This window comes from Bos indicus, chromosome 8 (genome assembly GCF_029378745.1).
Source record: "Bos indicus isolate NIAB-ARS_2022 breed Sahiwal x Tharparkar chromosome 8, NIAB-ARS_B.indTharparkar_mat_pri_1.0, whole genome shotgun sequence".
In the NCBI taxonomy this organism is placed as follows: Eukaryota; Metazoa; Chordata; class Mammalia; order Artiodactyla; family Bovidae; genus Bos; species Bos indicus.
In genome coordinates this window covers 101,867,930-101,895,561 of record NC_091767.1, presented here as the reverse complement: position 1 = coordinate 101,895,561, position 27,632 = coordinate 101,867,930, and the positions used below count along the sequence as shown (strand labels likewise).

The 27,632-nt window shown below is 40.3% G+C and overlaps 1 protein-coding gene and 1 pseudogene across 6 annotated transcripts; both read left to right on the top strand.

Moving 5' to 3' along the window:
• Positions 1-101: 101 nt before the first annotated feature.
• INIP (INTS3 and NABP interacting protein) lies at positions 102-27,575 on the top strand. 6 transcript variants are annotated; one of them, XM_070795291.1, is made up of 5 exons: positions 102-128; positions 1,684-1,759; positions 19,141-19,243; positions 21,431-21,521; positions 24,634-27,575. In XM_070795291.1, exons 2-5 carry the CDS (start codon positions 1,735-1,737, stop codon positions 24,727-24,729), a joined length of 315 nt encoding a protein of 104 aa, XP_070651392.1. In that variant the 5' UTR covers positions 102-128; positions 1,684-1,734; the 3' UTR covers positions 24,730-27,575. The 6 variants fall into 6 exon arrangements, with proteins under 6 accessions (XP_070651392.1, XP_019822292.1, XP_070651391.1 ...); XM_019966733.2 differs by lacking the exon at positions 102-128 and adding an exon at positions 135-273; XM_070795290.1 differs by lacking the exon at positions 102-128 and adding an exon at positions 135-308.
• On the top strand, positions 10,021-10,727 carry LOC109563350 (large ribosomal subunit protein uL6 pseudogene; annotated as a pseudogene).
• Positions 27,576-27,632: the final 57 nt, after the last annotated feature.

Here is a 27,632-nt window from a genome sequence, read left to right as displayed (position 1 = left end):
GAGCCTCTCTGGCTGCCACTCTTTGGAAAGGAAGTGGCGTATGCGTGAGGTTGGCAGTTAAAGTACGAATCACCGTGAGGAGCGGCAGTTGGGTCCAGGCGGGAGGCGGGACTTCCGCTCCCTCGTGGGTAAGTCTCCGGGAGGCGGAAGAGCAGCGGGCGCGGGAAGGTTGTAGAGTTGCAAGTTGAGCTCGAGTTGCGGGTCTTTAAGTGGTCGCGCCCCCTTGGAGAACGCGACCTGACGGCTAGGCGGTCCTGGCTCTTCCGCCTCGCGGTAAGTAGGATCGCCTGGCGGCACCGGTTATGGAGGTGTGTGGCCCCGGCGCTGACCTGCTGCCGCCATCCCTTGCTATAGGGTAGTGGCTTCCCTGTCAGCTTTGCCTCCCAGTATTCACTCCCCGTGTTGTCCTGGGTCTCGGCCGCAGCCGCAGTGCCAGCCCTCCACGCACGCCCCAGGGACCCTTCTGAGACGCTGGTACAACCTTGTCACGTCCCTGCTTGACGTCCCCCATCACAAGATGGCCCTCTTGTTCCTCCCTTCCTAACCCGGTTTCGCCTCCTCTGTACTTAAGCCGCAGGAGACACCTAACATTATTTTGTTCAAAACCAACATGTGTTTACTAGCTCTTGTCCTTTCGTGCGCATATTAAAAGGCATACCTCGTCGCCAGTAGAATCAGTTCGTCTCTGCTCACAGAGCGTTGTTTACGCCTTGTAAAAAGCGCGTGTTAAACTTTTAGTATGGTTGCTTGAATGAGACAGTGTTTTCCCACTGGATTATACATTTCATGAGAGCAAGAATAGGGTGTGCTCATTTGGGATCTACCCAAGGCCTAGTTCAAAAGCACGAAGTTTAAAACTAACAGTATTCGCACTAGCTTCGTGACCGTGGGCACAATCTCCCCATTTATAAAGTGGTGATAAATAAGATAACTAATTTCAGTCATATAGTGTAGAGTGCAGAGTATATACTGGAGAAATATTCGGCTTTTTTCCCTTTTTAGCCTTAAGTAGTATACACAGTAGTTGTTCGCTGCTGCTGCTGCCGCTGCCAAGTCACTTCAGTCGTGTCCGACTCTGTGCGACCCCAGAGACGGCAGCCCACCAGGCTCCCCTGTCCCTGGGATTCTCCAGGCAAGAACACTGGAGTGGGGTGCCATTGCCTTCCCCGAGTTGTTAGCTAGGTGTCTTAAATGAATCCAGAGGCACGATAGTTGAGAGGTTTTTGCTTCCTAGCCCTGTAATCGCATTGATACTATCAATTAGTTGATACATTTGGTAGTATTTGGTAAACATAACCTAATGATGTAATTAAAGAGAGTAATGCTAACTGTTGGTATCAACATCTGCAAGAATAAACATTTGACTTTCACTCTCTAAGTGGGCTTCCCAGGTGGTGCTAGAGGTAAAGAACCCATCTGACAATGTGGAAGACACAAAAGACGCTGGTTCCATCCCTGGGTCAGGAAGATCTCCTGGAGTAGGAAATGGCAACCCACTCCAGTATTCTTGTCTGGAAAATCCCATGGACAGAGGACCTTGCAGGCTTTAAGGTCGCAGAGTCAAACATGACTGGAGCAACTGAGCCCTCTAAATAACTTGAGGTTCTTGCTTTAAGTTGTGTGCCTTTCAGACATATGTTTCTGAAGAGATGAAGATAAGTGTGTACACATTATTTTTTACAGGTGTTTGTAAAGTGCTGACCCCTGAACATAGTTGAAACAGAAAATAGGAAGATGGCAGCAAACCCTTCAGGACAAGGTAAGTGCATCCTGGAATTTCTTTTATTCCTAGGAACTTTTCCCTTCTGTAGTAAAGTATTTTGATAGAAAATTTAGCATAGGGCAGTTATTGTAGGCAGAATTAAAAATGAATAGCAAAAAAAAAGACTAGCAAAGTAAAATCGCATATTTGAAGCAATTCCATCATTTTGTCTATATGTCAGTCAGTTCAGTCACTCAGTCATGTCCGACTCTTTTCAACCCCATGAACCAAAGCCTGCCAGGCCTCCCTGTCCATCACCAACTCCCAGAGTCCATCCAAACCCATGTCCATTGAGTTGGTGATGCCATCCAACCATCTCATCCTCTGTCGTCCCCTTCTCCTCCTGCCCTCAATCTTTCCCAGCATCAGGGTCTTTTCAAATGAGTCAGCTCTTCACCTATATGTAACATCCTTAATATCTATTAATCCTATATATTCAGTTCAGTCACTCAGTCACGTCCGACTCCTTGTGACCCCATAGACTGCAACACGCAAGGCCTCCCTGTCCATCACCAACTCCCGGAGTTTACTCAAACTCAGGTCCATTGAGTCGGTGATGCCATCCAGCCATCTCATCCTCTGTTGTCCCCCTTCTCCTCCCGCCTTCACTCTTTCCCAGCATCAGGGTCTTTTCAAATGAGTCGGTTCTTCACATCAGGTGGCCAAAGTATTGGAGCTACAGCATCAGTCCTTCCAATGACTATTCAGGACTGATTTCCTTTAGGATGGACTGGATGGATCTCCTTGCTGTCCAAGGGACTCTCAAGAGTCTTCTGCAACACCACAGTTTAAAAGCATCAATTCTTTGGTGCTCAGCTTTCTTTATAGTCCAACTTTCACATCCATACATGACTACTGGGAAAACCATAGCTTTGACTAGATGGACCTTTGTTGGCAAAGTAATGTCTCTGCTTTTTAATATCTTGTCTAGGTTGGTCATAACTTTGCTTCCAAGGAACAAACGTCTTTTCAGTTCATGGCTGCAGTCACCATCTGTAATGATTTTGGAGCCCCCAAAAATGAAATCTGTCACGGTTTCTACTGTTTCCCCATATCCCATGAAGTGATGGGACCAGATTCCACGATCTTAGTTTTCTGAATGTTGAGTTTTAAACCAAATTTTCACTCTCCTGTTTCACTTTCATCAGGCTCTTTTTTTCTTCTTTTTCTGCCATAAGCGTGGTGTCATCTGCATATCTGAGGTTATTGATATTTCTCCCGGTAATCTTGATTCCAGCTTGTGCTTCATGCACTCCAGCATTTCTCATGATGTACTCTGCATATAAGTTAAATAAGCAGGGTAACAATATACAGCCTTGATGTACTCCTTTCCCGATTTGGAACCAGTCTGTTGTTCCATGTCCAGTTCTAACTGTTGCTTCTTGACCTGTGTATAGATTTCTCTGGTTAGGTGGTCTGGTATTCCCATCTCCGTAAGAATTTTCCAGAGTTTGTTGTGGTCCACACAGTCGAAGGCTTTGGCATAGTCAGTGAAACAGTAGATATTTTTATGGAACTCTCTTGCTTTTTGATGATACAGCAGATGTTGGCAATTTGATCTCTGGTTTCTCCGCCTTTCCTAAATCCAGCTTGAACACCTGGAACATCTAAATCCTATATTTTAATCTGTGTTAATATTGCTCACATTGTAAACTTAGGTCCTCCTCTGACATTAGTTCTCTTACTTTTTTACTTGAGATAAGAACCACTTTTAAAGAAGTTAATGTTGTCATTGGGCCATATCCATGCCTTTATTTTCATTTGCTTGAAAAACTTTGCATACACATTTCATGTGTGTTAAGAGCTCCCTTAAGCAAATCAAGTTAGAAACATCCCGAGTAAGGAGTTTTTGTTTTGTTTAAAAATAAGTTTTCAAAAACAAAGTTTAATCTCCAGAAAGTATTCAGTTCCACCTTGTGAAACTTACAAACTTACAAACCTACTTGAAAAATTGAAACTTCTGTTTTCCTCTCCGTATCAAAATTAAGCGTCTATTTGACAGATCTTATTTTTAAACTAAGCTTAGTCGTGTTTCATTTTAAACATCATGTAAACATGTTTGTGTCCAGCTCACACTCACTGTACTGTCTGTGAGAATCATCCATGTTGTGCCTTGTATCAACTGTTTATTCTTTTTTACTGCAGACTAGTATTCCATTGGGGAGAAGGCATTGGCACCCCATTCCAGTACTCTTGCCTGGAAAATCCCATGAACGGAGGAGCCTGGTAGGCTGCAGTCCATGGGGTCGCTAAGAGTCAGACACGACTGAGCGACTTCACTTTCACTTTTCACTTTCATGCATTGGAGAAGGAAATGGCAACCCACTCCAGTGTTCTTGCCTGGAGAATCCCAGGGACAGGGGAGCCGTCTCTGGGGTCGCACAGAGTCAGACACGACTGAAGCAACTTAGCAGCAGCAGCAGCAGTATCCCATTGCATGACTTTACCACAGTTTCCTTATTCGTTTTCCTTTTTGGAGACTTTGGGATTCTGTCAGTTTGCGTCATTGTGAATAAAGCTGCTTTGAATATTTGTTAAGTCCTTTTCCAGATATTTGGATAAATAGCTAGGAGTGGAGCAGTGGAGTGTACTTTACATTCCTTCTGGTAAAGTGTGATATTTCTGGTTGCTTCCTATAGAGCACTATTGGTCTTTTCAATTTTAGCCATTTTAGAGGGTGTAAAGTGACATCTCATTGTAGTATTAGCTTGCATTTCCCTGATGACAAATGTTGAGCACTTTTTAATATGCTTATTAGCCATTGCAAATCTTTGTGAAGTGTTTATTCAGACTTCCTTTTGCTTATTTTTTTTAAAAATTGTTTTTATTATCAGTTTTTTTTTAAGAGTCTAGATACAGGTTCTGTGTCACTGCTAATTACATCACCTAGATCATTTTGGAGTTGGTTTCTGTTGACTGCATTTTTTTTTTTTTTGGAGCATGGGTCACATTTTTCTTTTTCTTACTGTAAAAGTGAAAGTCACTCAGTCATGTCCGACTTTGTGACCCCATAGACTGTACAGTCCATGGAATTCTCTAGGCCAGAATACTGGAATGGGTAGTCTTTCCCATCTCCAGGGGATCTTCCCAACCCAGGGATGGAACCCAGGTCTCCCACATTGCAGGTGGATTCTTTACCAGCTGAGCCACCAGGGAAGCCCAAGTTTCTTACTACACTTAGTGACTTGTTATGAAATCTGGGTACTATGACTAATAGGTTATAGAGACCCTGGATTCTGTTATATTCCTCTGAAATGTGATTTTTGTTCTAGCAGATGGCTTGGCTCAACTCATACTCCAAACAAATTCTTGTCTCCTTTACGTTGGGCTGCAGCAGCTCAAATCTTGCTCACTTTTTTTTTTTGTCTTAAACAACAGTCTTTATTTTTACACAAAGCAGTCAAAATGGGGCAGTTCCTCAAAGGGTACTTGGAATTAGAAAATCCATCCTGGGTGTGAAAGTTTAAGTTGCTAAGTTGCGTCCAACACTTTGTGACCCCATGGACTGCAGCCTGCCAGGCTCCTCTGTCCATGGGATTTTCCAGGCAAGAATACTGGAGTGAGTTCCCATTTCCTTCTCCAGGGAATGTTTCCTAGGATTGAACCTGAGTCTTCTGCCTTGGCAGGTAGGTTCTTTACCACCAAGCCACCTGGGAAGCCCTTTATAGAAGTGCGGTATTGTAAAAACCTAGCTGTGGTGACCGCTTTACTGGGTGTAACCAGCTAATGGAGTTCTGTTCTCTCAAATACCCAAGAGTGATTTGTGTGTTCTATGGACTAATTACAGGTCAGCTTTCTCCTGTGGTCTTTGACCTCTTCTTTTCAACAGGTTATAGGGATTCAGATTAAAATTTTAATTTGAACCAAAATGAAACTAAGAGAAATCCATTTTGGAGAGAAAATATGCTTCTAAAAGTCACATCATGAAGTCCAAATGAAAACAAAATAAATGTTTTTATCCTTCTGTTGTAATAGCACAGATATTCAAGATTTATAATTTTTTTAAGCAGTTGGAATAAAACACAATCATTTTTACTGTTGCCTTTGATTGATCCGTAGTCAAATCCACTATGAAACATCCCCTAAATAGGTTAGTCCTTTGACTTCTGTTGCTCTTTTGTCAGTGATTTTTTGGTGTCATGAGCTGCTGCTATTAGACACCAGCAGAGGGAGTCCATAGACTCCGAAACTCTCAGGGAAAAGAAACTATTTGGAGCTACTGCATTTTACTCTTTATGTTAAATTACTTCTGTACTGTTTATGTGTATTGGAACTACTTACTATGAAGATTGAAGACAAAGTTCCATAATTATCTGACAATAATAACTGAAAGAACAATGACTTTTACAAAAATCTTCATCTGTCTGGTGTAATGTATTAATGTCTCTACTGTAGGGGACAGGCCATCTTTTATTTAGATCTAGCAGTCTTATCATACTACAGTAGCAATCTGAACTGCTAAATTTCACAGGCTCTTCAGACAGTTACTGAAGTCTCTCAATTCTCCTTAGCATTCATCATAGTGTAGAACATTTGATGGGTTCATAACAATTATTTGATTGATAAGTAACATTTTGAGAATTTAATATGTAGAGGCAGATTGTCAAACTGGAATTTGGCCAAGTACCATTCCTATGGAAAGAGGCTCTCATGACTGGCAAATATCAGAGTCCTTGATCATGTGTTGGCAGTTGGGAGATTCGTCTAACCTGATTTTAGCTACATAGAGAAACCTGGTGAAAAACTAAGTAACATCTTAGTTCTTTTAGTTCTTTTATCGTTATCTCATAATGCTTGGAGTAATAACTGTAATTCCTGTAATCCAGTGATGGGAACTATTGATTTGGGCCCACTTCGGATGTTCGTAGCTGTGATTTCAGGATGCTGTGTAGGATTGGAGTAGCGTAGCTCCTGGGAGGTGTCTTGGTGACCTCAGACCCAAGTATCTAAACCATCTATGTTCCAGAAGGAAAGCAAATTTACCCTTCAGGCTTGTGCTAAGGTATGCTACCTCTCAATTAAGAATTTATCCTAGGGGAGGAGCCAAGATGGCAGAGGAGTAGGACGGGGAGAACACTTTCTCCCCCACAAATTCATCAAAAGAGCATTTAAACGTCGAGTAAATTCCACAAAACAACTTCTGAATGCCGGCAGAGGACATCAGGCACCCAGAAAAGCAATCCAACTCTTCGAAAGGAGGTAGGAAAAAATATAAAAGACAAAAAAAGAGACAAAAGAGGGAGGGACGGAGTTCCGTCCCGGGAAGGGAGTCTTAAAAAGAGAGAAGTTTCCAAACACCAGGAAACCTTCTCACTGCCGAATCTGTGCCGAGCTTTGGAAGCACAGAGGGCAACATAACAGGAAGAAAAAATAAATAAACAATTAAAACTCGAAGATTGCGAGTCCTACGGTAACTCCCCCAGCGGAGAAGCAGCGCAGACGCCTGCACGCGCCATTAGCAAGCGGGGGCTGGGCAGGGAGGCGCAGCGTGGGCTGCATCGCTTAGAGTAAGAATCTGGCCTGAATACCCTGAGCACTATTTCAGCGAAATAATTTGGGCTAGCAAACCAGACTGTGGGATATCTACCACGCGAAAAGCCAGCCCCAACCTAAGACACCGCCAGGCCCGCGCACGGAACAAAGAATTGAACAGAGATAGCCGGCTGCAGACCTTCCCCCTCCGGTGACAGGCAGCCAGAGCCGGAAGGGGGCAATCGCAGCCCCAGAGAGACATTATCTATAAAACTGTAAGCAGGCTTCTTTGCTAACTAAAACTTTTTGGGGGTCTGGACGGTTAACATCTGCCTGAGAAGGTGCGCCGGTTTTACACCCAGATAACCGAGTGGCGGGGAGGCGATAAGTCGCAGCATTGGCGCTTGCCAAACACCTCATCACTTGAGCTGCTCAGACCTGGGAAGAGCACAAAACTCAGGCTCAACTGAGTCTGCGCCTCTGAGGACTACCCGAGTGCCTGAACCTGAGCGGCTTGGACCTGGGAGGTACATGCAACCCAGGGCCAGCCTCGGATTGTTCCCGGCGGAACAACCTAGAGCCCGAGCAGTGTGGGCAGGGAGACTACACGCGCCGTGAGCGGGGGCAGACCCAGTGTGGCTGAGGCACTGCGAGCGCACGCCAGTGTTATTTGTTTGCAGCATCCCTCCCTCCCTCCCCACAGCGTGACTGAACAAAGAGAAGAAATACAGCTCCACCCATCAGAACACCGACACAAGCTTCCCTAACCAGGAAACCTTGACAAGCCACCTGTACAAACCCACACACAGCGAGGAAAAGCCACAATAAAGAGAACTCCACAAACTGCCAGAATACAGAAAGGACACCCCAAACTCAGCAATTTAAACAAGATGAAGAGACAGAGGAATAGCCAGCAGATAAAGGAACAGGATAAATGCCCACCAAACCAAACAAAAGAGGAAGAGATAGGGAATCTACCTGATAAAGAATTCCAAATAATGATAGTGAAATTGATCCAAAATCTTGAAATTAAAATGGAATCACAGATAAATAGCTTGGAGACAAGGATTGAGAAGATGCAAGAAAGGTTTAACAAGGACCTAGAAGAAATAAAAAAGAGTCAATATATAATGAATAATGCAATAAATGAAATTAAAAACACTCTGGAGGCAACAAATAGTAGAATAACAGAGGCAGAAGATAGGATTAGTGAATTAGAAAGAATGGTAGAAATAAATGAATCAGAGAGAATAAAAGAAAAACGAATTAAAAGAAGTGACAATCTCAGAGACCTCCAGGACAATATTAAACGCTACAACATTCGAATCATAGGGGTTCCAGAAGAAGAAGACAAAAAGAAAGACCATGAGAAAATACTTGAGGAGATAATAGTTGAAAACTTCCCTAAACTGGGGAAGGAAATAATCACCCAAGTCCAAGAAACCCAGAGAATCCCAAACAGGATAAACCCAAGGCGAAACACCCCAAGACACATATTAATCAAATTAACAAAGATCAAACACAAAGAACAAATATTAAAAGCAGCAAGGGAAAAACAACAAATAACACACAAGGGAATTCCCATAAGGATAACAGCTGATCTTTCAATAGAAACTCTTCAAGCCAGGAGGGAATGGCAAGACATACTTAAAATGATGAAAGAAAATAACCTACAGCCCAGATTATTGTACCCAGCAAGGATTTCATTCAAGTATGAAGGAGAAATCAAAAGCTTCTCAGACAAGCAAAAGCTGAGAGAATTCTGCACCACCAAACCAGCTCTCCAACAAATACTAAAGGATATTCTCTAGACAGGAAACACAAAAATGGTGTATAAATTCGAACCCCAAACAATAAAGTAAATGGCAGCGGGATCATACTTATCAGTAATTACCTTAAACGTAAATGGGTTGAATGCCCCAACCAAAAGACAAAGACTGGCTGAATGGATACAAAAACAAGACCCCTACATATGTTGTCTACAGGAGACCCACCTCAAAACAGGGGACACATACAGACTGAAAGTGAAGGGCTGGAAAAAGATTTTCCATGCAAATAGGGACCAAAAGAAAGCAGGAGTAGCAATACTCATATCAGATAAAATAGACTTTAAAACAAAGGCTGTGAAAAGAGACAAAGAAGGTCACTACATAATGATCAAAGGATCAATCCAAGAAGAAGATATAACAATTATAAATATATATGCACCCAACACGGGAGCACCGCAGTATGTAAGACAAATGCTAACAAGTATGAAAGGAGAAATTACCAATAACACAATAATAGTGGGAGACTTTAATACCCCACTCACACCTATGGATAGATCAACTAAACAGAAAATTAACAAGGAAACACAAACTTTAAACGATACAATAGACCAGTTAGACCTAATTGATATCTATAGGACATTTCATCCCAAAACAATGAATTTCACCTTTTTCTCAAGCGCACATGGAACCTTCTCCAGGATAGATCACATCCTGGGCCATAAAGCTAGCCTTGGTAAATTCAAAAAAACAGAAATCATTCCAAGCATCTTTTCTGACCACAATGCAGTAAGATCAGATCTCAATTACAGGAGAAAAACTATTAAAAATTCCAACATATGGAGGATGAACAACACCCTGCTGAATAACCAACAAATCACAGAAGAAATCAAAAAAGAAATCAAAATTTGCATAGAAACGAATGAAAATGAAAACACAACAACCCAAAACCTGTGGGACACAGTAAAAGCAGTCCTAAGGGGAAAGTTCATAGCAATACAGGCACACCTCAAGAAACAAGAAAAAAGTCAACTTTGCCGCATCTACTGCGAGAATGAAGACCATTCTCAGCAACCAGACTGTCGACATCCCAGAAAATGTCGACATTAACTTGAAGGGACGGACAGTTATTGTGAAGGGCCCCAGAGGCACCCTGCAGAGGGACTTCAATCACATCAATGTAGAACTTAGTCTCCTTGGGAAGAAAAAGAAGAGGCTCCGTGTTGACAAATGGTGGGGAAACAGAAAGGAACTGGCCACTGTTCGCACAATCTGTAGTCACGTACAGAACATGATCAAGGGTGTTACACTGGGTTTCCGTTACAAGATGAGGTCGGTGTATGCTCACTTCCCCATCAACGTTGTTATTCAGGAGAATGGTTCTCTTGTGGAAATCCGAAATTTTTTGGGTGAAAAATACATACGCAGGGTTCGAATGAGGCCAGGGGTTGCCTGTTCAGTATCTCAAGCCCAGAAAGATGAGTTGATTCTTGAAGGAAATGACATTGAACTTGTGTCAAATTCAGCTGCTTTGATTCAGCAAGCCACCACAGTTAAAAACAAGGATATCAGAAAATTTTTGGATGGTATCTATGTTTCTGAAAAAGGAACAGTTCAGCAGGCTGATGAATAAGATCTCAGTGATCCTGCTGCAGAAACAACAAGATAGATGGTTCTATGGACTCAGTTGTGATGTTGTAAAGAGACAATAAAAACTCTTGATTTGAGATTTTTTCCTACTGATTATCATTTCAAACTATTTGGCCAGTAAGCAGTTAAGTAAATTCTAGTGTGTTAAAAACAATAACAGAAGGAATAGGAGTGGTTGGTTGATTTTATTGTTGTTAGAAAGATGTTGTTAGCAAGACTTAATGGCAGAGGGGGCTTGAAGGAATACCAAGGACATTTCAGGCAAGAGGAATATGGTTATCGTGGGAAGAACTTTCGGAGATGCCCTGAAGGTATCTAATTTTGCAGTGGCACAGATTTGAATATTTGTGAGGCAAATGCCTGAGTCACAGTAACTGAAAAAGCAGCTGAGAAGTGATACTGTCTTAGTAAGAATTAAAAGATGGAGTTAATTTGTATTTATGATAAACATGGTTGCTGTAGTCTTAAGGTTCTCTCAGTTATACTCAGATTTCAGCCACATGTATATCCTAGTCTTTGATAGCTTTAAAAAAACTTAAGAAACGTTCCATGTGTCATACTTCAGATATACTACTATACAGTACAGTAGGGTTGCCCCTAAACCTGCAGTCCTCCCCTATCTCATTTGTTAGAAACTCTAACCGTGTGATTTCTCAGGCAAAACATTTAACTTTGTCTTACATACTGTGTCTAGTCCATCAATAAAATCTGTGGGCTTACTAAGATCTTGGTTTAAATAAATGGAATTAATTAAAAAAAAAAAAAAAAGAAAAAAGTCAAATAAATAACCTAACTCTACACCTAAAGCAACTAGAAAAGGAAGAAATGAAGAACCCCAGGGTTAGTAGAAGGAAAGAAATCTTAAAAATTAGAGCAGAAATAAATGCAAAAGAAACAAAAGAGACCATAGCAAAAATCAACAAAGCCAAAAGCTGGTTCTTTGAAAGGATAAATAAAATTGATAAACCATTAGCCAGACTCATCAAGAAACAAAGGGAGAAAAATCAAATCAATAAAATTAGAAACGAAAATGGAGAGATCACAACAGACAACACAGAAATACAAAGGATCATAAGAGACTATTATCAACAATTATATGCCAATAAAATGGACAACGAGGAAGAAATGGACAAATTCTTAGAAAAGTATAACTTTCCAAAACTCGACCAGGAAGAAATAGAAAATCTTAACAGACCCATCACAAGCATGGAAATTGAAACTGTAATCAAAAATCTTCCAGCAAACAAAAGCCCAGGTCCAGACAGCTTCACAGCTGAATTCTACCAAAAATTTAGAGAAGAGCTAACACCTATCCTGCTCAAACTCTTCCAGAAAATTGCAGAGGAAGGTAAACTTCCAAACTCATTCTATGAGGCCACCATCACCCTAATACCAAAACCTGACAAAGATCCCACAAAAAAAGAAAACTACAGGCCAATATCACTGATGAACATAGATGCAAAAATCCTTAACAAAATTCTAGCAATCAGAATCCAACAACACATTAAAAAGATCATACACCATGACCAAGTGGGCTTTATCCCAGGGATGCAAGGATTCTTCAATATCCGCAAATCAATCAATGTAATACACCACATTAACAAATTGAAAAACAAAAACCATATGATTATCTCAATAGATGCAGAGAAAGCCTTTGACAAAATTCAACACCCATTTATGATAAAAACTCTCCAGAAAGCGGGAATAGAAGGAACATACCTCAACATAATAAAAGCTATATATGACAAACCCACAGCAAACATTATCCTCAATGGTGAAAAATTGAAAGCATTTCCTCTAAAGTCAGGAACAAGACAAGGGTGCCCACTTTCACCATTACTATTCAACATAGTTTTGGAAGTTTTGGCCACAGCAATCAGAGCAGAAAAACAAATAAAAGGAATCCAAATTGGAAAAGAAGAAGTAAAACTCTCACTATTTGCAGATGACATGATCCTCTACATAGAAAACCCTAAAGACTCCACCAGAAAATTACTAGAACTAATCAATGACTATAGTAAAGTTGCAGGATATAAAATCAACACACAGAAATCCCTTGCATTCCTATACACTAATAATGAGAAAACAGAAAGAGAAATTAAGGAAACAATTCCATTCACCATTGCAACGGAAAGAATAAAATACTTAGGAATATATCTACCTAAAGAAACTAAAGACCTATATATAGAAAACTATAAAACACTGGTGAAAGAAATCAAAGAGGACACTAATAGATGGAGAAATATACCATGTTCATGGATTCGAAGAATCAGTATAGTGAAAATGAGTATACTACCCAAAGCAATTTATAGATTCAATGCAATCCCTATCAAGCTACCAACGGTATTCTTCACAGAGCTAGAACAAATAATTTCACAATTTGTATGGAAATACAAAAAACCTCGAATAGCCAAAGCGATCTTGAGAAAGAAAAATGGAACTGGAGGAATCAACCTACCTGACTTCAGGCTCTACTACAAAGCCACAGTTATCAAGACAGTATGGTACTGGCACAAAGACAGAAATATAGATCAATGGAACAAAATAGAAAGCCCAGAGATAAATCCACGCACATATGGACACCTTATCTTTGACAAAGGAGGCAAGAATATACAATGGATTAAAGACAATCTCTTTGACAAGTGGTGCTGGGAAATCTGGTCAACCACTTGTAAAAGAATGAAACTAGAACACTTTCTAACACCATATACAAAAATAAACCCAAAATGGATTAAAGACCAGAAACTATAAAACTCCTAGAGGAGAACATAGGCAAAACACTCTCTGACATACATCACAGCAGGATCCTCTATGACCCACCTCCCAGAATATTGGAAATAAAAGCAAAAATAAACAAATGGGACCTAATTAACCTTAAAAGCTTCTGCACATCAAAGGAAACTATTAGCAAGGTGAAAAGACAGCCTTCAGAATGGGAGAAAATAATAGCAAATGAAGCAACCGACAAACAACTAATCTCTAAAATATACAAGCAACTCCTACAGCTCAACTCCAGAAAAATAAATGACCCAATCAAAAAATGGGCCAAAGATCTAAATAGACATTTCTCCAAAGAAGACATACAGATGGCTAACAAACACATGAAAAGATGCTCAACATCACTCATTATCAGAGAAATGCAAATCAAAACCACTATGAGGTACCATTTCACACCAGTCAGAATGGCTGCGATCCAAAAGTCTACAAATAATAAATGCTGGAGAGGGTGTGGAGAAAAGGGAACCCTCTTACACTGTTGGTGGGAATGCAAACTAGTACAGCCACTATGGAGAACAGTGTGGAGATTCCTTAAAAAACTGGAAATAGAACTGCCTTACGATCCAGCAATCCCACTGCTGGGCATACACACTGAGGAAACCAGAAGGGAAAGAGACACGTGTACCCCAATGTTCATCGCAGCACTGTTTATAATAGCCAGGACATGGAAGCAACCTAGATGTCCATCAGCAGATGAATGGATAAGAAAGCTATGGTACATATACACAATGGAGTATTACTCAGCCATTAAAAAGAATACATTTGAATCAGTTCTAATGAGGTGGATGAAACTGGAGCCTATTATACAGAGTGAAGTAAGCCAGAAGGAAAAACACCAATACAGTATACTAACGCATATATATGGAATTTAGAAAGAGGGTAACGATAACCCTGTATACGAGACAGCAAAAGAGACACTGATGTATAGAACAGGCTTATGGACTCTGTGGGAGAGGGAGAGGGTGGGAAGATTTGGGAGAATGGCATTGAAACATGTGAAATGTCATGTATGAAACGAGATGCCAGTCCAGGTTCAATGCACGATGCTGGATGCTTGGGGCTGGTGCACTGGGACGACCCAGAGGGATGGTATGGGGAGGGAGGAGGGAGGAGGGTTCAGGATGGGGAACACATGTATACCTGTGGTGGATTCATTTTGATATTTGGCAAAACTAATACAATTATGTAAGGTTTAAAAATAAAATAAAATTAATTGAGAAAAAAAAATTAAAAAATAAAATAAAATAAAAAAAAGAATTTATCCTAGTGATGCATAAAAATCACCTTAAAATTCTTATATTTGTACCTTTTTTAAAGATGAGAGTGTGGATGCAAAGACACAATTTGGAGTTGATTTTTTAAAGCTAGATTTCTAAATAAATAAAGCTAGATTTTTTCTGTCTCATTTTTCATTGCCAAGGCAAAGGCACTACAGTAGTTTTCTGGTGCTGGAATTGATCTATAGGCCCAGGTTCAAATAGGAATGAAACTGAATTGAGGCAGAATGTTACATAAACTAGAATGAGATTGTTTGTATAGTAAAAGAGAGCTTGTGATCCCCAGGTCCATTCAGACTGACCTGGGAGGCCAGTCATGTGAGTGTAACCTTGAAAGCTGTGCTAATCAGTTGTACCCTTTGTAATGGAAACCTGTTTACTGAAAGAGAATTGTCAGAATGGGGCTGACAAGAATCTAGTGAGGGACTTCCCTGGTAGTCCAGTGGCTAAAACTCTGGGCTCCCAATGCAGGGGGCCCAGGTTCGATCCCTGGTCAGGGAACTAGATCCCACATGCCTCAACTAAGACTCAGCGCAACCAAATAAATATATATATATATTTTTAAAGAATCTAGTGAGGTTAACAAACTAAATGACAGAGAACACTAAGTGATAATAAAAGTAATAGCTAGTATTTAGTAAGCATTGGAAGGACTGATGTTGAAGCTGAAACTCCAATACTTTGCCCACCTGATGCAAAGAACTGACTCCTTGGAAAGACGCTGATGCTGGGAAAGATTGAGGGCAGGAGGAGAAGGGGACGACAGAGGATAAGATGGTGGGATGGCATCACCGACTCAATGGACATGGGCTTGGGTGGACTCTGGGAGTTGGCGATGGCCAGGGAGGCCTGGCGTGCTGCGATTCATGGGGTCACAAAGAGTCGGACACGACTGAGTGACTGAACTGAACTGAATGAATCACGTGGCAGGCAGTATGCTAGGTACTTTATTTATATTTACTGTATTTCATATAACCATCCTTCAAAGTTGTCATTGTTATGCCCATTGGTCCTGCATAGTGAGGTAATTTTCCCAATATTAAATAGTAACTGGTAGTACTGAGATGAGAACCCAAATTGAGTCTGTGCCCAGGTTCCCTGTTGATTGTTTCCCACACTGCACTTTTGCTGTGGGTTAGAACATTCTAATTAGAGCATCCAAGAAAAAATTGGGAGCTCTAAACTAGGGGCAGAAGACCTCATCTTTATTTTTGTATCTCTTATGCAGCTGTTATTAAGCAGAAAATCCTTACTCTAAAATATAAAATCTTAACTATAAAATCTAAAAATACTAAAACTATTTACTATAAATAAACTCAGAGAAATGAGTTTATCTGTAAGAGGAAATGAAAAATGAGTGAGGAGGAAAGGGTGATTTAAGCAGAAGAGATTTCATCATCTTATTTAGCCACTGATGAAGACAAGGAACCTCAATGGATAGAAAAAGAGGCAGCAGCTTAAAGGGATAAGTCCTTGGGGTCTAAGAGAGAAAGAACTTGAACACAGGGAGATCACCTGATCAGACATCAGGGCTGATGTTTCCCTGATCTGTGTTTTCAGTAAATTCTGAAAGGTGGCTAAGAGTTGAATAATTTTTTTTAAGAGTTGAATTTTTGAATCTTGCAAGTTATAGGAAGTGTTTGCCATTAACTAGCTATCTAGAAGACCAGATACTGCTACTACTTAACTCAGGCTTAGACTCAGGCAGTCTCTCCTGAATTAGTATAAGCTTGAAACACTGAATACATTTTATGTGTCATTAAGGAGGCAGAATAATATTCTGCCTTCCTACCCTCCAAAAACGTGGCAACCTGCTCCAGTATTCTTGCCTGGAAAATTCCATGGACAGAGGAGCCTGGCGGGCTACAGTATGGGGTTGCAAAGAGTTGGACATGATTATTCCTTATTTCCTATTGATTCTCTGATTGTCCCGTTGATTGAACTGCCCAAAAAGCTCTTGGGTTTGTCATGTCTGTTCATTTCTCTGGCCATAAACAACCTCTCATCTCTAGCTTGTTCTACTGGCTTTTCTTCTCTTATCTAGTCTATTCTCAACCTTGTAGCTTCCATGATCTTTCTACCAGGGGAAGGGTTATTTTGTCCCTCCACCCCTAGTTAAACTAATTAGTCTAACATTTCAGCTCAAGCATTCCTTCCTGGAGGAGACTGCTTTGACACTGCTCCCCCTCCTTCCAGTCTGAGTCAGGCTGATTCAACATTGAGTCCCACAGTGATTGTTATAAATGCTGATAGAATTTTATTTCTTTATTTCAGACTGCTCATCTTAGACTTTAATTATACATTCATCTGTGTAATTATTTGATAATCTCTATCTTCACTGGAATGTTTTAAGAACCATGAGAGCTAGAATGAAGTCAAGTTGTGACACATCGTTGCATTCTTAGCATCTGCCTTAGTGCCTGTATGTATGTCATTTATACACAATAAATAACTTAAAACATGTTGAACTAATAGTTTATTAGTAAACCAATAAACTAATTGGAGGAATGGACTCCTCCAATACTAAACGGCTGTTTTGTTTTTTTGAGGACGGGACTCACTAAGCTTGTAGGGTCTCGGTTACCCAGTCAGGGATTGAACCTAGGCCATAGTACTGAGAGCGTGCCGTGCTGACCAGTAGGCCACCAGGGAACCTCCCCCTAAACAGCTCCCTCAGGATGATATAGTTCGATTCACTGTAGAGTTGTGAAGAGTATATAGCTTGTAAGATAACTACTTGAAAGATTTGAGTTTTTTAAATATCTTTAAAAATAATCAGTTATGAAAGCAGTATAATAACTGTAATTGGAAAGTATATTATCCACACCCGCACTTATCAAACAGTAATTTTCATTCTTTAGTTTTAGATTTTTTCAATAAAAAGATTTCCTATTAGTCCTTGTTTAAGTGTCATAGAACTATTCACACAATGTGAATTATTAGCTGTTAGGTTTTAAGTGCAATTTGATGTAATGCTGGTTATTCCAGAATATTTTTAGTGACACAGAAATGTGTGGTATTAAAATGTTTCTATAAGTGAATGTGGAAATGAGGGTACATATGATTGTGAATGGAGACAGAGTTATAGTTCTAAAAGTGGAACTTTTAGAGTGTGCTGCATTATAAAATAATTTTATTAGGAAAAAGTTTAGTTATAAAGAAATAGTATTTCCTACTGTACATGAGATAATATGTTTTACTACCCTTATGCTTCTAAGAATGTAAAAGTTACCTTTACCTTTAAGATACATGTAAAACATCATAAAAATAAAATACTGAATTATGGCAAGGATGGTTTGTCTTAAAACAGTGCATGTAGTGACTGTAATAGAGGTTCAGTTTTATGTATCTATGCCCTTGAGTTAAGTTTGTGCAAACCTTGACAGTGGGAGAATCTTGCTCTAGAAAATTATACTTAACTGCTTCACATAACTCACCTTCCCGGGTGGCTCAGTGGTAAAGAATCTGCCTGCCAGTGTAGGAGACTCAGGTTCAATCCCTGGATCGGGAAGATCCCCTGGAGGAGGAAATGGCAACCTGCTCCGGTAATCCTGCCTGAAAAATCCCATGGACAGAAGAGCCTGGAGGGCTGCAGTTCATGGGGTCGCAAAGAGCCAGACATAACTGAGTGACTAAGCATAATGCACTTCATGTAACAAATAGACTACCTAGTATTTTGCCTTAAGTTTCAAGTTTGAAATAAGCTATTATTGTTACTTAAGTTCTATTGACTATATATGTCTATAATATAGTAAATGTTTTGTGCAAAAACTGACACATAAATTATTTTTGAAAGGTCAAGAAGGAAGTACAATTTTGGGACATCAGACAAGAGCAGAAAATAAGAGCCTGATAGATCTGACCATAGCCTTTCCCTTTCAGTTACGTTCCATCTCTCTCACAGAACTGTTTGCTAGTCAGTTGCAATTCTTTGACTTGTTCCTTGAAAGACTGTGTGTGTCATTTCTGAATGAAAGTGTTGAGAAAAAGAAATACTGTTTTGACCTGAGTATATCTAGTACTTTTCATGCTTTCCACTTCCATGAAAGAGGCATTCATAAAGACTCCTAAAACTGAGAACTAAGAAAATCTCTACTTCAGAGATTGACTGAGCAAGGGAGAGATTGGTCCCTGCAGGATTTGGGGCCACAGAGATTTTAAGAAACAAATGCTGTTACCCATCTTTGGCGATTAAAATTCTGTAGAACTCACTCTTAAAAGCCCTCAGTCAGTATTATACTTTGCTTTTATCTGCGTATAATGCCGTTACAGTTGGTTGAAGACAGGCAGTAGAGAAGGAAACTGCTTACTAGTAGTTTATTATCATGTTAGAGAATGAAGTTTTGCTTTCTGGATTTCTAGGTAGCCTAGGCTTATAAAATAGCTCTAATCTGTTTTCTTTCTTTCTCATTCCGCCCCCCCTCTCTTATTTTAGGTTTTCAAAACAAAAATAGAGTTGCAATCTTGGCAGAACTGGACAAAGAAAAAAGAAAGTTACTAATGCAGAACCAATCTTCAACAAATCATCCTGGAGCTAGGTATAGAAGAATAATCTGGTTTTTATATTTAGTGATATAAAAAGTGTCTTGGACAGAATTAAAATTGGTTGGCAGTGATTTGTTTCTTTAACATGTGACGTTTTATTTCCTAGTTGGATTTGAAGAAATTAGATTTTTAAAAATTGATTAGATTTTAAATATTTTCATTCTAATCAGAATATTTAATTTTCTCTACAGGCTACTTGCAAAAAAAAGAAAAGAGTTTTGTGTTTTTTGGTTGTTGTTATTCATGAAATTATTGTTAATGTCCCACTTTTTAAGCATTATGCCAAGTAGGTAAAATTGAGGTAGCTTAATGATCTTTATTTCATTTCTGCCATCTTAAATCTCTTCCCTGACACCCATTATTCTTTTCAGCCACCACCTTAACTTCCCCTTCTCTCTTTCAGGCAGATCTCTTTTTTTTTTTTGAAAATACAAGCAGGATTTATTTCAAAGATTCAAAATAGGTTTATCATCTGAAATCAATTAATATAATAAATCATATCAATAGATCAAAAAACAAAAATCACGTCAGGCAGATCTCTTAAAGGAGTTGTCCGTACCTGCTCATCTCTGCTCTCTCACTTACTGACTCCTTAGCTTACTACAGTCTGACTTCCAGGCCTCCCCACCCTAGCCCCAAAGAATGGGTTGGAGCCCAGGTCACTTGCAGCTTCCTTGTGGCTAAATCTGATGAACCAAAGTCCTTTTCTTGTTAGACTGCTTATCATTATTTGAAACCACTGATTTCTTCCTTTTCAAAAAATGGAAATGTAGTTACTGTACAGTATTGTGTTAGCTGCAGGTTTACTGCATAACGATTTGACATCTGCGTACATTATGATCTGATCACTACAGTAAGTAACCATCTGTCCCTACACAAAGGTGTTACAACATTGTTGATCACATTTCTTATGCTGCATATTACATTCCTGTGACCTCTTTATTTTCCAACGGGCTGGTGCCTCTTAATCCCCTTTACCTGTTTCTCCCACCTCACACCCCTTCCCTCTGTTAACCACCTGTTTATCTGTGAGTCTGGTTAATTTTTTAATTTTTATTGGCATATACTTGATATACAATATTGTGTTAGATTCAGGTGTATAGAAGTCTGTTTTCGTTTTGTTTTTTAGATGCCACATATAAGTGAGCTCATATGGTGTTTACCATCACAAATGACAAGATTTTTAATTTTTTATTCCATTGTATACAGCTTCCTCCTCCTTAAAGTACTCTTCTTGGCCTCCATTCATTCACTGTTATACTGTCTTGGTGTCTCTTTTAGCCATTTCTCCACTGCCTGTCTCTTGAATGTTGGTATTCCTCCGAGTTCTGTTCTAGACCCAGTTGCCCAGTCTGCGTCTTTTCACTGGACAGTTGCATCCACTTTCACAGCCTGTTACTTATGTGCTGATAACTTTTACACGCTTACATCTCTAGCCCATTCCTCTCTCAAGCACCAGACTGCCTCCTGGACATCTGCACTTTGATGTCCTACAGGCATCTCACACTTGGTGTGTTTCATACTGAACTCATCTCCCCTCTCTACCTACTTAGTATTCTTGGCTTACTTGTTGCCATGAGTGGTACAGATCTACTAGTAATCAAAGTCAGAAACATGAACTTTAATTGTTTATTATTCCCTCTCACTTCCGTCTCCAAGCATTTATCATTCTCTTATGTTTAATTTCCTGGCCTAGGAATCGAATTTCTTGATTTCTTTCACAAGGCTGTACATGTCCTGGTACCTGCCTTCCTTCCTAGACTCATTTTTTGACAACCCACTTCTCCCCTCTCCAGACCTCCAGTCCTACTGAACCATAAATTTCTTCAAATGTGTCAGGTTTGAACCCTGCCTTCGTATGCTCTACCATCTGCTTGAAATAGTCAGCTCTTTAGTTTTCATCATAAATGTAACTTTATGATAGACCAGAGTACCTCAAATCAGTTTGAAAGCAGAAGGCCATAAATCATTGATAAAAAGGAGATAATCTGAAGCACTAGTAAATAATATGTATGGGCTTTTCCATATAAATTAATGTAAACAGTGGAAGAAGGGAAAAAGACTTATTCAGGAAGATGTTTTGTTTTTTAAATAATCCCTATATAGAATATCTAATGAAAAATGTGATTCAGAAGTAAAGGAGTCTCTAAATAGTCAAGTAACTAAGAGTCTCATTTTAGCATTGCGCTCTCGAGACCCGCCCTCAACAAGGACTTCCGGGACCACGCTGAGCAGCAGCATATTGCAGCCCAGCAGAAGGCAGCTTTGCAGGTAAGAAAAGTGTGACTGACATTCTTGTCTCACCAGAGATTTCCCGGGGCTTGGAAACCAGCACAGTTCTTATTTTGTATTGCATTGGAGCAATATCAATAAAAATGTTCCATACATAATTGCAGTGGTTTGCTGATGTTCAGTCATGCCCAAAGAATTTGAAGGAGCAATACAGGAGTAATGAAAGTATCTTTTATATTGTTGAAGTGGTCATGATTGATTTTTTGCCGCACCTGGGAAGAGACTGCTTGTGCACAAAAGAGTGTAGGATATTTGGATGGCCTGAATGAACGCAAGAAGCCAAACTGGCTGGCTAGTTTAATAGTACATATATATTTTTCAAATTGGTCATGCTGTTATGTCCTTTGATAGTCTTACTGATTTATTGTTGCTTGGATTCTTTTTTTAATGGTCAGCATATCTGTTTTGAGTGGTGCTAGTGGTAAAGAAGAGATAAGAAAGCCTTCTTCAGCGATCAATGCAAAGAAATAGAGGAAAACAACAGAATGGGAAAGACTAGGGATCTCTTCAAGAAAATCAGAGATACCAAAGGAACATTTCATGCAAAGATGAGCTCGATAAAGGACAGAAATGGTATGGACCTAACAGAAGCAGAAGATATGAAGAAGAGATGGCAAGAATACACAGAAAAACTGTACAAAAAAGATCTTCACGACCCAGATAATTACGATGGTGTGATCACTGACCTAGAGCCAGACATCCTGGAATATGAAGTCAAGTGGGCCTTGGAAAGCATCACTACGAACAAAGCTAGTGGAGGTGATAGAATTCCAGTTGAGCTGTTCCAAATCCTGAAAGATGATGCTGTGAAAGTGCTGCACTCAATATGCCATCAAATTTGGAAAACTCAGCAGTGGCCACAGGACTGGAAAAGGTCAGTTTTCATTCCAATCCCAAAGAAAGGCAATGCCAAAGAATGCTCAGACTACCGCACAGTTGCACTCATCTCACATGCTACTAAAGTAATGCTCAAAATTCTCCAAACCAGGCTTCAGCAACATGTGAACCGTGAACTTCCTGATGTTCAAGCTGGTTTTAGAAAAGGCAGAGGAACCAGAGATCAAATTGCCAATATCCGCTGGATCATGGAAAAAGCAAGAGAGTTCCAGAAAAACATCTATTTCTGCTTTATTGACTATGCCAAAGCCTTGACTGTGTGGATCACAATAAACTGTGGAAAATTCTGAAAGAGATGGGAATACCAGAACACCTGATCTGCCTCTTGAGAAATCTGTATGCAGGTCAGGAAGCAACAGTTAGAACTGGACATGGAACAACAGACTGGTTCCAAATAGGAAAAGGAATTCGTCAAGGCTGTATATTGTCACCCTGTTTATTTAACTTATATGCAGAGTACCTCATGAGAAACGCTGGACTGGAAGAAACACAAGCTGGAATCAAGATTGCCAGGAGAAATATCAATAACCTCAGATATGCAGAAGACACCACCCTTATGGCAGAAAGTGAAGAGGAACTAAAAAGCCTCTTGATGAAAGTGAAAGTGGAGAGTGAAAAAGTTGGCCTAAAGCTCAACATTCAGAAAACGAAGATCATGGCATCCGGTCCCACCACTTCATGGGAAATAGATGGGGAAACAGTGTCAGACTTCATTTTTCTGGGCTCCAAAATCACTGCAGATGGTGACTGCAGCCATGAAATTAAAAGATGCTTACTCCTTGGAAGGAAAGTTATGACCAACCTAGATAGCATATTCAAAAGTAGAGACATTCCTTTGCCAACAAAGGTTCGTCTAGTCAAGGCTATGGTTTTTCCTGTGGTCATGTATGGATGTGAGAGTTGGACTGTAAAGAAGGCTGAGCACCGAAGAATTGATGCTTTTGAACTGTGGTGTTGGAGGACTCTTGAGAGTCCCTTGGACTGCACGGAGATCCAACCAGTATATCCTGAAGGAGATCAGCCCTGGGATTTCTTTGGAAGGAATGATGCTAAAGCTGAAACTCCAGTACTTTGGCCACCTTATGTGAAGAGTTGACTCATTGGAAAAAGAGTCTGATGCTGGGAGGGATTGGGGGCAGCAGGAGAAGGGGACGACAGAGGATGAGATGGCTGGATGGCATCACTGACTCAATGGACGTGAGTCTGGGTGAATTCTGGGAGTTGGTGATGGACAGGGAGGCCTGGCGTGCTGCGATTCATGGGGTCGGTCGCGAAGAGTCGGACACGACTGAGCAACTGATCTGATCTGAGTGGTAAAGAACCCACCTGCCAATGCAGGAGACATAAGAGACACAGGTTCAATCCCTGGGTTGGGAAGATCCTCTGGAGGAGGGCATGGCAACCCACTCCAGCATTCTTGCCTGGAGAATCCCATGGACAGAGGAGCCTGGTGGGCTGTAGTCTGTAGGGTCGCAAACAGTTGGACACGACTGAGCAAGACTTAACTCTTAATATGGAAATCTGACAACCCATCATCTTAAAAAAACTGACTGTGATGAACAGTTTTAGTATTTCATTGATCTTGGATAATTTAAGATTCTCAGAGACCTTGGACAAGACAGTGTTACTGATGCTTTTAAGCCTTAGAATTGCAAGGGACATTACACTAAAGATCATCTCCCTTTAGACCACCTATAAACAGTCCTTTGTTTAGTGACAAAGGACATCACTGGTGGTTTTGTTATTTACATTCCAGCATTCTCTACAAAATGTTGGCATCTTAATCACCAGCCATCAGCTGCCTTTCCCCTTCTCCTTCCAACTTCTGCCGTTCTTTCTCACTCTCCTGCTTTATTGACCAAGGGCAGAGCACTCTGGGACCTTGTTGCTAGTTTTCCTTCCCACTTCCAGGAACAAAGTAATTCACGTCTTTGACTCAATTACTGACTGATGAGAACCACAAGGAAGAGAGTAGGGAGGATAAATTGGTACCTGGTGCAACTTGTTAATGTGAATTCTTTATTATTGTAGATCTTCTGTGTATTTAAACAAAATTAGCAGCAGCAGAACTGGCTTTTAAAACAAATTTGGTCTTAAGCACTCAGAAAGGGTAAGTAATTTTAATGCCTTGGTTGAAGAACTGTGACTCTTAATAACTAAATTGCCTTTTTTTCTTTTTTTAAACCTCTCTTAGCATGCACATGCACATTCATCGGGATACTTCATAACTCAAGATTCTGCCTTTGGGAATCTCATTCTTCCTGTTTTACCTCGCCTTGACCCAGAATGAAGAAAACATTTGTAACGGAAGTGACTTTGTAATATCAAATGCCAAAGCTACTATCATTCAGTGCTATACAAACTGTGACTTTCAGAATTTTGGTGGACTTTTTTTTATATGTTTTGTTTCTTTAAAAGAAAGATATGTTTAAGTGAAAGCAAAAAAAGAAGGCTGACCAGGATGATGAAAGCTCTGGAAGCTGTATTATCTGGGAACTGATGCTGCTGCTCAGGACTATAATCTGTGTGTAAGGCAGTTTGATTTTTAATTCTGAATCAGACCCCAAATTGGATGTGGTCACAAAACCCACCTTCCAAACTAGTTGGACTGAATATATCATGTCTACAGTAGAGTTTCAAGAACCATTTAAAGTACTTTATAAACAAATGAGGGTGCTTTTTAAAAATGTGAACCAATAGGCTTAAGCTACATTCACATTTGCTGTTTATAGAATTGATATCAGTGTACCTTTTGTGTTTATAGTCATCAGATCCTAAAATATCCTTTAACTAGTTTCCCTATTCTCAATTTTAAAAGAAAACCCAAGATGCGAGTAAGTTACCAGCCAGTCGTAAATACCTTTTATAAACCTATGCCACTGTAAATTATGTGATTAAATGCTATTAAAAACAATAAGAAATATAGCTTTAAATTTTGTACATGCTCTTATTTAGTGTTACTACATAAATGGTGTGCCTGAACAGTTTTATTGCCCATTTTTGCTCTAATTAGAAGCAAAGTTGAGCCCCTTTTCAGTTAAAGAGGAAAGAATTAGGATAAGCAAGTTTCTCAACATGATACAACTTTGAACAGAATACAGGATGCTTACTTAAATATGCAGTCCCCACAACTGACCTTCAGTTCAGTTCAATCCAGTTCAGTTGCTCAGTCATGTCTGAATCTTTGCGACCCCATGAACTGCAGCACGCCAGGCCTCCCTGTCCATCACCAACTCCCGGAGTTCACCCAAACCCATGTCCATCGAGTTGGTGATGCCATCCAGCCATCTCATCCTCTGTTGTCCCCTTCTCCTCCTGCCCCCAAATCCCTCCCAGCATCAGAATCTTTTCCAGTGAGTCAACTACCTTAGTCCTACGCAATTAGTGTCTCTAATTCAAAATAAAGTCTGAAAACCATGGGCTAGAGAATTCAGTGTTCACGATATCTAAAAATCTATACATGTGTACGTCCCTGAACCTTAGAGGTCATTGAGCTAACAGTATTTTTTTTTTTACTTTTAATAGGATTGAAATTATGTTTTACACTATATCACAGATATAGTATTTTTTATAACTGACCTCATCTTGGCCTTAAGTCCCCATCCTGTCTGGTGGTAGGATGAGATTTTAAACTGGAAGTTACAGTTTGAGTCAAGAATTAGAAAAGTTTATGTCCCTTTTTGAACAGATTCTCCTTCCTTCCCTTAGGTATTTGTTCCATGCACTCAGCCCCATCTCACCTAAACTGTACGAAGCAGGAGTGGACAGTTCTAGATATGGCTGTGCCATTTAGATTCTCTCTGTTGAGAATTGGGACTGGTTTTCCTCATTTGCGAAGTTGGCAGCTGTCCCCACTGTAATGGTCACCGTTACAGCAAAGGTGCCCTTTCTCCCACTGCTGGCGAGCACCTGGGCCTTTGCCTCTGCCTCTCCAGGTTCACACAGCTAGCCTTGGCCCTTCTTTTCTTGAATCAATGTAAGTTACTCTTCCGTGCAATCCCTGAGCAACTGGCATCATTCTAAATCTACTGATGCTAGGGATATAACATTTTTGGATTGAATAGTTTTTATACTATTGATGCTTCTACCAAACATGTAACTTTTATAACCTGGGTGAAAAGATCTTTTTTCCCAGTGGTATCTTTTCTGGTCTCAGCCCTTATATATCACCTAAATATCTGAATCTTTCAGTCCTGTCTTGTAAGCACTTCCTCTACCCCTCTCCTTACAAATTCAGTTCAGTTCCATGCGTATTTACTAACGCCTGCTCTGTAAAGCACTGTGCTTTAAGGGGAAGAGCTAAGACCTGCTTGTAAAGAAGCCACAGTGCAGAGGAGCCCACTCTGGTGCAGCAGCGAGGAAGCAGCATCCAGTGCGGGGCCCGGGAGCAGCCAAACCTGAGCCACGCGGTCTAGTCGGGCCTAGAAGGTACTAATGCGGTCTTCCCTGGCAGGGAGAGAAGGTCTGCCCCAGGCAGAGCTCAGGATTTCATCATCAGAGTAGGGGCTGCGACAGCAAGGACCGCAGAGGATAATGGGGAGGGTGGCAGTGGGCCCCAGCGGTGCTCCCTCGGGTGCAGGCGAGTGTGGCTAACCCACTTAACCTTAGGACTTCCCTGTCGCTCTGTCTCGTCTGTAAAAGGGGAACAATGCACACACGGCCTAATGCATAAAGTACCTAGACCAGTATTTTTCAGAGTGCAGGTCTCAATACATTACCGAATTGAGAGGCCAACTAAATGGCTGAATGGGGTGTGGCCCGCTTTTTTTTTTTAATAGAAAATAACAGAGTACATGGCATGTAGAAATAGGTTTTGGTTCGTGAATCTTCCTTTTCTGTGCGTTTGTGAGTTTACTTTATCATAGGCTCCACCTGCATGTAAGGCCTTTGAGGGCAAGGGCTTTTGTTCTTCTTCCTGTTTACTACTGTATCCTGCTGAGAATAGTATTTGGCATATAGTAGGTGGTCAATACTTAATGAAGGAATGAATGAATATGACCTGAATTGTGATGTAAAGGGTATTTTTTTTTTTATATACTATGAGTCATGGCAAAAATGTTTTGAAAGCCACTTCTAAATAATACAGATGATAGTGCTTTGTATGACTCTGGAATAAAAACTGAAATGACTCAGTAATTTCAAAGGCTGATTTTTTTCCTGAAAAATTTTTAAGCTGTCTCATTAAGTTGTCTT

Coding starts and splice junctions, on each gene's coding strand:
- INIP (XM_070795288.1), top strand. CDS start 6,907: ATGCCGGCAGAGGACATCAGGCACCCAGAAAAGCAATCCAACTCTTCG. Junction 6,962..19,140: donor ATCCAACTCTTCGAAAGGAG/GTAGGAAAAAAT, acceptor CTCTTATTTTAG/GTTTTCAAAACAAAAATAGA. Junction 19,244..21,430: donor ACAAATCATCCTGGAGCTAG/GTATAGAAGAAT, acceptor GTCTCATTTTAG/CATTGCGCTCTCGAGACCCG.